Genomic DNA, 12,065 nt, shown 5'->3' with positions numbered 1-12,065 from the left:
AAGAAAAAAAAAAAAAAAATTTAAAGATACCTGTTTTTAAATGTATATATTTTTTTTTCAATATATATATATATATATGTATTTAAATATTTATATTTTTATTAATAAAAATTTTGAGAATAAAAAATATAGATTTAATAAAACTACAAATATAATATTTACTTCAATTCTTTTTCATATTATATTTGACAAAAAAAAAGTTAATTCTATATATATATATTTTTGAGAAAATTTTTTTATTTGATAGACTTATTCTGTTTATCATATTTATTTCATTGGAAATAGCCTAATCATCTTCAGAGTAATCAGAATAAGTATAATTTCCTAATTTTAAGTTTAAATTAAAAAGAGAAGAATGAGATTTTTTATAATTATATTTAACATTTTTGAAATTTTTCATTAAAAATTTTTTTTCACTAAAATAATTAGCTTCTATAATATTAGCTCCAAATTTCCTGCCACTTAACTCCTTCCTTGCTTTTGTTGCTGATTCAATATTTTCAAAATATATAAAAGCACATCCAATTGAAGTTAGATCATAATTTGGGTGTGTTAAATCTTCATTTTGATTATTTTTGCTTTCATTTTGTTTATTATTTTCTTCACTATTTTTTACATTTATATTTGTTTCGTCATTTATTTCATTATTGTTATTTATATTATTTTTCTCTTCATTTGGAAAATTGCAATTTTCATTTTCCATTTTTACATTAGTCAGATCTTTTTCTTTTTCATTACTTATATTATCAACTGTATCATTTTTACTTGTATTATCATATATGATACCATCGTTATTAATACTACTATTCCCTTTTTCATGTGATGTGTTATCATCTTTATTTGTTTCAATTTTTCTTTTGATATTATTATCGTTAAAATGTATTTCTTCCCCATTTTGTTTTTCTTTTATATTATCAAGTAAATTTTTTTCTTTTTCTCCATCCGAATCCTCACATGCATTATTATTTTCAATTTTTTGAAAATTTTTTAAATATTCATAAGTAGCTTGACTGAAAATTGGTAAGACTATTTCAATGATTTTTCCAAATTTTTCGCATTCAATCTTTATATCTTCTATTATATCTTTATATTCATTATTATCTGAAAGTTCTTCAAAAGTAGCTATCTTATTAAGAACAATAACTTTTGTGGGAACTTGAACAGTTAAAATCGAATTTTCTGATTTCATATATTTCTTTTTCACTAATTTATTAATAACTGGATCATTTAAAATTTCATATTCAAATTGAATTTTGTAACTAGTATTTTGATTTAATATTTTATGAGCTTGTATAGCATTTTCAACATTATTATATTCTACTAAACATATATATGTATCTGAGCATTCTTCACCTTCAAAAAATTCAAAATTTTTAACTTCACCAAATGCTTCTAAAAGTTCTTTAATTTTACTTGTTTCATTATTTTTAGATATATTAGAAACACATAATTTTTGTAATTTAATCATATTAATAGGCAAATAATCATTTCTAATTTTTTCTTCATTTTGGCAGAAAATAGAAAAAGCCCTCAATCCTAATAATCCTTGTGATAAATAATAGTTATCTATTGCAGGAATAGTTGCTGATGGTATTAGACTATTTAATTCGACAGGAAATGTTTTGGGTCTACCTATTCTTAGATTATTACCGAAAAAGTTAATTCCATTTAATAACATACAATTAGATGTATCTTGAATACTTCTAAATTCAACGAAAGCATAATGAGTATCACCTCTTATGCATGCTTTTAAACAAATGCTTTCATTTTCATTTTCTTTATTATATAAAATCAATAGGCAAGTATTCAAAAATTTTACGATTTGCTGAACATCAATGTGTTGAGGTATATTCCCAACATATAGCTCTCTAGCGGTCTTCTCTATATTAGAATCAATAGATAAACATAATTCATTTATACTTAATGCATTATTATATAAATGATGCAACGACTGACTATTTAATTTTAGTTGATTATTTAAAAGAATATTTAAATGGGATTGATTTAGTAATAAATTTTTTTCATCTATTTTGTTTCTATTATCAATAAGCATATTATTAATTAATTTGCTGTCATTTGATATAGAGGTTCCACTAATACTGTTGTAAATGTTGTTGGTATCATTATTATTATTAGTATTACTATTAATCATATTATTGTTTAATGTTTGAATTAAATTTTCAATATTATTATTCGAACTTGTATTGTTAATTATTGCTGTTTCATTACTTATTATATTATTACTATTTATAGTATCATTATTACTAATAATTCCAATATTTTTATTGTCAGTAATAGTATTTTTTGGTGATTTCATTTCCATTTCCTCATTATAAGATTCTGGTGGAGAATCAAATTTATAATTTTTATTTCTATCTCTTTTTCTTTTTTTCGATCTACTATATCTTTCTGAACTTCTATCATCGATACTTCTGTATCTGTCACTGCTTCTATACCTATCTTTCATTTTTCTTTCTATGCTACTTACTCTTCTTCTTTTATTTATGCTTCTACTACTACTCCTGACTCTGCTTCTACTTCTGCTTCTGCTACTACTACTAGTACTATCTCCACTATAGCTACTACTATTGCTATTATTACGACTGCTACTTTTTCTAATTCTTTTATCTCTATATCTATCTTTTATTTTTCTTTCTAGGCTTTTGTCTCTATTTTTACTTTTCATTCGTATCTCCACATTTCTATATTTCCCTTTTATTTTATATTCGATACTTCTATCCCGTTTTTTTTTTAATCTTTCTTTGCTTCTATTTTTTTTTATATTCATCGTCATACTATCAGAACAACTTTCACTTCCCATACTTTTATTTTTATACTTATATTTTTTGTCACGTCTTATTTTCTCATAATTCTTACTAGAGTCATCACTACTTTTACTTGAATAAGTATTCGTACTACTATCTTCACTGTACTTTTTTTTTTTTTTTTTTTTTTTTCTATCACTATTATAACTTTCTTCTAACTTTCTTCTTTTCATCTCTTCGTATTTTCTTTTTTTTTCTTTTTCTTTTTCTTTTTCTTTTTCTCTTTCTCTTTCTCTTTCTTTTTCTTTTTCTTTTTCTCTTTCTTTTTCTTTTTCTCTTTCTCTTTCTTTTTCTCTTTCTTTTTCTCTTTCTCTTTCTTTTTCTCTTTCTTTTTCAAATTTCATTTTTTTTTTTCTTTCTTGTAATTTTTTTCTTTTTATATATCCTTCTTCTGAATAATGCTCTTCACCACTTTTACGTTCGGTTGAGCTATGGTTTTGCCTTTTCTCAGTTGAATCTAAACGTTTTTCATTTTTTTCCTTCATATTTATTATTAATTATATAAAAAAATAAAAAATATATTTAAAAAATGAAAAATAAAACATATATAAAGATAAAACTTTAATTTATAAATACATATATATATATATATATATACTTATTTATTTACATGTATATATATATATATATATATATAATAATTTTTGTAATCCAAATTTTATTTTAATATATTTTATTTTTTTTATATTTTATTTTTGACCATTTCTATATAAAGCACTAATTCATGCATATAAGATGAAATTAAAAATATATATATTATATAAAAAAAAAATTTAGAAGAGAAAAAAAAATTATTTTAAAAAATAATATTTCTCTAAATTTTTTATTTCTAAGAATTATGTTTTAATTTTTTTTTTTTTTTTTATGTTAAATTAAAAAGGTTTTATATTATTTTTATTATTTTATATGTTTTATAAATAATATATTCATTTATATTTTTATCTTATTTTTAACATTGATAATATATTTTTAAAATAATAAAATAAAAAAGATGAATTGTGACTTTATTTAAATTTATATAAAAGGAAAACTCATACAGTAAACTACTGTTATTTCAATTATAAGATAATATATATATATATACATGCTAATAAATAATAAGAAAAATAGTAGAAAATTTTTTATATTCAGTAACACATAATATAATTATAGAGAAGCTTATATTTTTGCTTTATTTTTTTATATATTTTTTATTAAATATATACAATTTTTGGATTTACATGATTAGATAAAACATTTTATTTAATAAAAAGTTGTTATATTTCTTTATGAATATGTAGAGTAGTTAAATCATTTATTTTCAATCTCGTTTAATTTAAAATAATTAAGAATATTTTCTTTATAAATTTACAACATTTCTTTTTTCTGTGATAAAAATAATATGATCTTCGATTTATGATATATTTCTTTTTTTTTAAATTAAAATTTTTTATTAAATTAATAAATATATAATATAGTTACAAACATATCTACAACAATATTTTATTATGACTAATGTTAATTTCATTCATTCAGGAAGCATTTTTAAAATAAGTATCACTATTTTTTTCTTTGAAAAAAAATGAACTTGCTACTTTTTTATTAGTTAAAGAAACAATATAATTTTATCATAATTGTAATACTTTTTTCCTTTTAATTTTTTAAGAAAAAAAGAATCATGAAAGTTTGATCAAATATTCTTATGAAAAAAAAAAAAAAAAAATATGCAACTTAATAAGATAGTATACAGAATTATATAATTTAGACATATATAAGTTAAAAATAATTAAACAAAAGTTAGATAATCTTAATAAATTAAAATATAAAAAAAAATTTATGTATAATAATACATCCTAACAAATATAAGAAATCATATTTCTATATATTTTTCATATAATTGAAGTGTTCACATATATGATGGCATATTTTATTTTCAATTGGTTCAGATTGGGATTTGTATAATGGAATAAAATGATATGAGTCAGTGAAAACAGAAACATAATTATATCTATTGTATAACACATTTGCTATTAACATATCGGCATATTGTATTTTTTCATATGATTTTCTAAAGAGTACATTTGAATCACTTTCTAATTTAAAAATACATAATTTTAGAAAAAAAAAATTTTTATTTATGAGTTTATAAAACTTAGGTGTTACACTCATTAATAAATTAATAGATGTTGTACTTTCTATTTTACCATCATATAACCTATTTAAAGGAATATAAAAATCACTGACAGCAGCACAAAGTATAACTAAATGATTTGTTGGTAATAATCCTTTTAATTCATTTCTATTTTTTTTTTTTATATTATTATTACTTTTTAAATTTTCATTTTTATATTCATTTAATATTCGATCTTCTGTAAAGCAATTCTCAGTAGTATAATTCATTCTACTAATTAAAAAATTAATTTCTAAAATTATATTTTCTCTATGATCTTTTTGTAATATGTACTTCTTAATTTTAACGATATTATTCAAAATATTTGATGTGCTTTTAAAAAAACTATGCATTTCTTGCAGAAATTCATTATTTTTAATATTTTCTAAATGAAGACCTTTAAATATATCCATTTGTCGTAATAATCTATAGGCTTTATGTTTATTTGATTTAAAAAAAATTGCATCTTCATAATTAGTGAAAAACAACAACAATTCATTAAAAAAATTTTGAATATATAATTGAAATGGTGAATTGCATTTAAAATTTTCTTCTACTTTTATAGTATTTATATACCTAGTATATTTTTCTTCTATAGTTCGATTTAATAAATTACAAATTTCAATTAAATAATAACTATATTCAAAAACAGTATCAAAGGAAATAAAAAAAATATTTTTAGAATACATTTTGTAATTTTTAACATTCTGTAATATTATCTTTTTCTCTTCTTCATTTAAATTAAAAGCAATTTCGTTATTAACAATGTCTATATTATCCACTTTTGATAAACTTTTAAAGTGATGTTCAAAAGGTATCGCTGATCCTCTTCTATGTAAAAAAATCACTTTTTTATTTATTTTTAAAAAATATTCACAAATAAGTGCTCCTCTAGTTCCTGTTGAAAAATTATCTATATTCCTAATTTCAATTTTTTCAAGTGGTACCTTAGTACCACCTGAAGTAATCAAAATTATATTTTCATTTTCAACAAATTTTTCTAAATTTTTTAAAATTTTTTTTAAGTTATTAGGTATTAGTTTACATTGAAAAAATTCCGGATCTTCATTATAGCATCTGATACTAGGAATCATTATTTATGTTTTTCTCAAAAATTGTTTCTATAAAATACTTTTTTTTTTAAAAAATTTCTACTCAAATTAATTTGATGCATTCAAAAACTCAAAAACAAGAAGAAAAAAAAAAAAAAAAAGAAAAAAAATTCGTTTAAACTTAAAATATCTTATATTTTTAAAAAACATTTTTTTTGAATACATAGTTACTTTATTTCATTTTATTTTATTAAATTTTATTCATTTTATTATATTTTACTTTGTTTCATTTCATTATATTTTATTTTATTTTATTTTTATGCTAAAATGCTGGTTTTAACTGAAGTATTTCTGTGAAAGGATGTAAATTAATTTTTTGAATTAAAACTTTAAGTTTTCATATTTGGTTTTATTATATTTTTTTTTAGCAATTCATTATTTCATTTACAATATTTTTAAATGAATTAATATATATCTTTACTATTTTTTTTTTTTTATAAATGTTATTAAAGTATTTTAGAGAAATTCTCATTATTTTGTATTTTATATAATATATATATATATATTTACTATTTGAATTTTTTTTTTATACTTTTTGAAGAATGGAAATTGAGAAAAGATCAGACAACCGTTCTTTTGATTCTATATTGCCTATACACATTGATATTGATCAGATAAATGAAGAAAATAAAACTTGTAAATATATAAGTGGGAATATTAACTATGAAATATATAATAAAAATACTAATAATAAATTAATAAAAATTATTGGTGGTGATTATAATTATGAAATAAAAGGAGATAAAAAAATAATTTTAGGAAATGGATCAAAAAGTTTAGTAGCTAGTACATTAATAGGCCCTACACAAAATAATTTAATGTTTAGTAAAGATATTGAATATGCCCAATTTAATATAAAAATAAAAAATATTAATGGAAATAGAACTGAAAGGGAAAAAATTTTTGAAGAAATTATTACCAAAAATTTTGAGCAAATACTAGACCACAGTTTATATAAATTTCAACAATTTTACTTCAAAGTTCAAATTCTTCATGAATGTTCATATATATTATCAAGTATTATTAATTCCATGATTTTAATTTGTATATATAATAATATAAGTTTAAATTATGTAATTAACTCTATTAATATAGGTATTGTTGATAAACAAAAATATCAAAATTTTATTGATAAAAAATATTCTTCATCAAATTTTATTTTTGATAAGGATAATAATAATAAAGAAAATAAAGACGAATATCAACAAAATAAGGATAAATTATTTTATGAATATAAGAATTCTAAATATATACCTAAGGTTATTTTAGATCCATTAAATGAAGAAGTAGAATTATATTGTAGTAGTGCGTTTTGTTTCATCGTAGCTCCAGAATTTCATAAAGTTTTATCAAATATTTTAATAAAAAATCATTTAGGTATTTCAAGAGAATTATTTTTGCTATCAGAATCTTATGCTTGTCAAGTTTCTAAATTCTTACATCAAAATATTAAAAAAAATTATAAATTGCATTTAAACAAAATGGAAACTTATTTAAATAATAATTATTTTTTTTAGTAAAAGGAAAGAAAAATTGTAAATAAAAATATACTTATCTATATAAAAATTTAAATTAATATTTTTTATCTTTTTTTGTGTATGACTTCGTCAAAGCAAAAGAAAAAAAAAAAAAAGAAATAATATATGTATTTAGAAATACATATTATTATATATTTTATTTTATTTTGCTTTTTTTCAAAATTTGATGGGAATATTATTTTGTTATTTTATATATATCTTTTTTTTTTTTTTTTTTTTTTTAATTTTTTTATTTTTATTTGTAGTTTTTTTAATTATTTAAAAAAAAAAAAAAAGAAAATCTTAATTTTTTAAAAATGTTTAAATTTCAAAATTTTTATGTTATTATACAATAAAAGTAGGATAATATTAAATAAAAAAAAAAAAAAAAAAAATAGTAATTATAAAAAATATAAATTAAATAATCTAGAAATAAATGTCATAAAATATTACGATGTTCTATAGTATTTCAAATAAAATTAATAATAAAAGATTTTTTCAAAATGTAAAGAAAAGTTTAGCTTTAAAAAAAGTTCAGAATTTTAGTTTAGCTAAGAATATTTCTTATTTACCTGATTTGAAAATAATTAATAAGAATTTTCAAAATGTGGAATTATTAAATACAAGAGTTACAAATTACACAAAAGGTTTATATTATGTAAAAAGTGCATATTATGCAAATAGTAATAAAAATTATATTCATACAGTAATTAATAAAAGTGGAGAAAATTTTAATGGAAAAAAATATTTTTATGGTATAACTGATCATAGATACTTTAGTACAAAAAATATAAGAGGAAGACTATTTTATAAAAGGAGACCAAAACAAATACCGAAATTAAAAAAAAAAAACTGGAGATCAAAATGGCTAGAAGGAGCTCCTCAAAAAAGAGGAATATGTTTAAAAGTTCGAGTACAAACTCCCAAGAAACCCAATTCTGGATTAAAAAAGATAGCTCGTGTGAGGTTATCTACTGGTAGAATAGTTTCTGTTTATATTCCAGGAATAGGCCATAATTTAAATACTCATAGTATTATTTTAGTAAGAGGAGGAAGATGTAAAGATATTCCAGGATGTAATTATAAAGCTATTAGAGGAGTTTATGACTTATTACCTGTTAAAAATAGATTTAGAGGTAGAAGTAAATATGGTGTGAAATTATCAGAAGACAAAAGAAAACATTTAGTTGAAAGATATAACTTTAAACACATAACTATTAAAAAAGATATAGAAGAATTTAATAAATATAAATGGTTTAACTATGTTGATAAAGATAAAAACTTAAGAGAAAAACCTTTATCTCTTAATGAAAACGTACCTATTAATATTTTTCATTTTAATACCTATTATAGAAATAAAAAGTTTCAACAAAGTAATGAAAAATAAAAAAAAGTAAAAATTTTTTTCAAGTACTTTTATTATAGTTTAATTATTTGATTCTATAATTTATCATTATTTATATGCTGCTATTTTTTTTTTTTTTTTTAAATTATTTCAATTTATATTTTAATAATATAATATATATATATAGCATCTGTTTTGTTTAATAAATTAATAAATATCTTTATAAATATTTTAAAATAAATATTAAATTTTTAATAAGTATTTTAGTAAATATTTCAATAAATATTTAAGTAATAGTTCAATAGTTATTTTAGAGTTAATATTGTATTAAATAATTTAATAAACATGTTGTTTATTATAAAAATACTTTAATTAACATATCAAACAATATACATATTATACAAAAAAAAAAAAGAAAAAAAGAAAAAAAGAAAAAGAAAAATTTTTATATTATTTATACTTTTTTTTTTTTCTTTTTTTTAAATCTAAATTTATAAGACTAATAAAAAAAAAAGAAAATTTAATAAACAAATTAAAAGCAAAAATTAAAAAAAAAGAAAAGAAATTTAACTTATCTAATGACAAAAAGGGACAAAAATTATACTCATAATTTTTGGGGGAATTTTTTAAAATTTTTGATATAGAAACGATAATTATAAAATTATGAGGAGTCAAATTATACATAAAAAAACTATAGATACTTCAAATTTTTTGGATACAAAATATGAAAAAATTGTTTATTTGCTTTATTCATAAAGATAATATAATAAACAAATTTTGTCTTTTTTTTTTTTTTTTTTTTTATTCTTGTATGCAAATATGCGTAAATATATATATATATATATGCGCTATAACTTTTTAAATATATTCAGTACCTCTTTAATACTAAAAATTTTTCCAAAAAAAAAAAAATTGTATATCGTTTATATATAATTTAAAAGTGCTTTTCTTCATTTATATTTGTATAAATATATTTCTTTAATGTTATCTCTTTGTTTTATTTTTGATTCTATTACTTCAATTTATCTATTTTTTCATCTTTATATTTGTGAATTCCTTTTTTAATTAGTTTTTTTCATCCATTTCTTAGTTATTTTCTTTATTCAATTTTTGATTTGTTTTTTCATTTATTTCTTGACCCTTTTTTTTATCCATTTCTTGAATTGTTTCTTCATTCATTTCTTGACTTTTTTCTTCATTCATTTCTTGACTTTTTTCTTCATTCATTTCTTGAATTTTTTCTTCATTCATTTCTTGAATTTTTTCTTCATTCAATTCTTGACTTTTTTCTTCATTCATTTCTTGAATATTTTCTTCATTTAATTCTTGACTCTTTTCTTCATTCATTTCTTGACCCTTCTCTTCATTCATTTCTTGACCCTTTTCTTCATTCAATTTTTCGTTAGTATCAGTATTCGTTTTTTTATAATCTATTTTTTTATTGTTCAACTCATAGTTAGAGCTAAAATGTTCTTCTTCTTTAAATTCTCTCTCATAATTATGTGCCTTTTCATATTCAGAATTATCAAAAAATTCATTGTGATGAGGATGATTATCATTTGAATTATCTTCATCTATATCACCATAGTTAAAGTGGTCATAATTGGAATTCTCTTCATACATATCACCTTCTTCATTCATATCATCTTCTTCATTTATATCATTTTCGTCATATTCATCTTCTTTCTCCATTTCTTTGTTATTAAAAGTAGATCCTCTATTCATTTTATCAATATATATATTATCATTATTTGAACTATTTATTTCATTATTTAATAAATTAAACATGTACTGATCCTTATCATGAATTGCATTAGAATTTCTAAATCCATTATTAGAAAAATGAACTATTCTTATTGACCTTCTTACATTATTATTTTTATCATCTAGATTAATAAAGAAAGGATTAGGATTAGCATTATTATTAATCATATCTAATATAGATAAATGCTTAATAAAATCAACAACGTTAAAATCCTTTGGTTCATATTTTTCTAACAGAATGACATTCCAAAGTAAACATAAATGAGAACTTTTATTTTTACTTATTTCTAACAAAGTACATTCAAATTCAACAAAATCATTTTTTTGCAAATTTTCAATTTGAGAAATTAATGAATTGTTAAAAAGTGCTCGTATGTCTGGTTTATCATACCTATATTCAGATGGATTCATTTTTATGAATAAAGAATTGTTATTAAAAAAACCTTCTTTTATGTGATGAAAATATCCTCTCCATCTAACAGTGTTTCCATAATACTTTTCTTTAAAATTATGAATACTATTAAATTTATTTCTGAATTGGGATTTGTTTCCACAGTCCTCTAGATAGTCTAACCAGGATGATTTTATATATGGGCCCTTTGCTAAGGTATCTAAATTAAAATCATTTTTTTTTCTTATAATATAAAATAAAAAGATGAGAAATACTAAAGAGATAAATAATACTAAATATTTCACTGATATAATAATAGCACATTTAGGAAATTGAAAAGTCAATATTTGATTTTCCTTTTTTATTTTAAATATTTTTTCAGGAGATTCTAACTTTTTTTTACATAGAGGGCATGTGTATCTTTTTTGTTTAAAAGTTAAAAATAAAAGTGGTAATAAAAAAATAGTAAAAAAAGAAATAAAAAGAAATAATAATATAACTATTATATAAACAAACATTGGTGTGTATTTTTCAACTATTGGGCATACATGTTTATTGCAAAAGCTACAATTTAACACTTCTTTTGCTTCATTTAAATTGTTTTCTACTCGAGTATTATCATATTCATTAATAGTATTTGTATTATAAGAATTATCATTTATATTTAAATCGTTTATTTCATGTCGAAGTATGTTCATCTCAGTTAATTTATTTTTCCCATTTAAATCAAAATTCTTCATTTTTCAAAAAATTTTAATTTAAAAAATAACTTTGAGAATATCTTAATATACATTTATTTATTTAAATTAGCTTTTAAAACAATTTCATTATAAAAAAAATCGAAAATGTTGATGATTTCTTTCTGTACATAAAAATTTTTTTAAAAAGTATATTTAAAAAAAAAGGGAATAATAATATAAACAAAAAAAAAAAATGAAATAAAATAAAAGTAAAAATAAAAA

The 12,065-nt window shown here is 19.3% G+C and overlaps 5 protein-coding genes across 5 annotated transcripts; 2 read left to right on the top strand and 3 right to left on the bottom strand.

Moving 5' to 3' along the window:
• Positions 1–286: 286 nt before the first annotated feature.
• On the bottom strand, positions 287–3,310 carry PRELSG_0309700 (RNA-binding protein, putative; the record flags this gene model as incomplete). The annotated part of the gene is made up of 1 exon (XM_028680086.1): positions 287–3,310. The coding sequence occupies one exon, from the start codon at positions 3,308–3,310 to the stop codon at positions 287–289; it is 3,024 nt and encodes a 1,007-aa protein (XP_028531618.1).
• Positions 3,311–4,682: 1,372 nt separating this feature from the next.
• On the bottom strand, positions 4,683–6,068 carry PRELSG_0309600 (phosphopantothenoylcysteine synthetase, putative; the record flags this gene model as incomplete). Its single annotated transcript, XM_028680085.1, has 1 exon — positions 4,683–6,068. One exon carries the CDS (start codon positions 6,066–6,068, stop codon positions 4,683–4,685), a length of 1,386 nt encoding a protein of 461 aa, XP_028531617.1.
• Positions 6,069–6,628: 560 nt separating this feature from the next.
• Positions 6,629–7,603, top strand: PRELSG_0309500 (conserved Plasmodium protein, unknown function; the record flags this gene model as incomplete). Its single annotated transcript, XM_028680084.1, has 1 exon — positions 6,629–7,603. One exon carries the CDS (start codon positions 6,629–6,631, stop codon positions 7,601–7,603), a length of 975 nt encoding a protein of 324 aa, XP_028531616.1.
• A 454-nt stretch (positions 7,604–8,057) lies between these two features.
• Positions 8,058–8,990, top strand: PRELSG_0309400 (mitochondrial ribosomal protein S12 precursor, putative; the record flags this gene model as incomplete). The annotated part of the gene is made up of 1 exon (XM_028680083.1): positions 8,058–8,990. The coding sequence occupies one exon, from the start codon at positions 8,058–8,060 to the stop codon at positions 8,988–8,990; it is 933 nt and encodes a 310-aa protein (XP_028531615.1).
• A 1,044-nt stretch (positions 8,991–10,034) lies between these two features.
• PRELSG_0309300 (conserved Plasmodium protein, unknown function) lies at positions 10,035–11,843 on the bottom strand (the record flags this gene model as incomplete). The annotated part of the gene is made up of 1 exon (XM_028680082.1): positions 10,035–11,843. The coding sequence occupies one exon, from the start codon at positions 11,841–11,843 to the stop codon at positions 10,035–10,037; it is 1,809 nt and encodes a 602-aa protein (XP_028531614.1).
• Positions 11,844–12,065: the final 222 nt, after the last annotated feature.

This window comes from Plasmodium relictum (assembly GCF_900005765.1).
Source record: "Plasmodium relictum strain SGS1 genome assembly, chromosome: 3".
Taxonomy (NCBI): Eukaryota; Apicomplexa; class Aconoidasida; order Haemosporida; family Plasmodiidae; genus Plasmodium; species Plasmodium relictum.
This window is presented reverse-complemented; position numbering and strand designations above follow the sequence as displayed.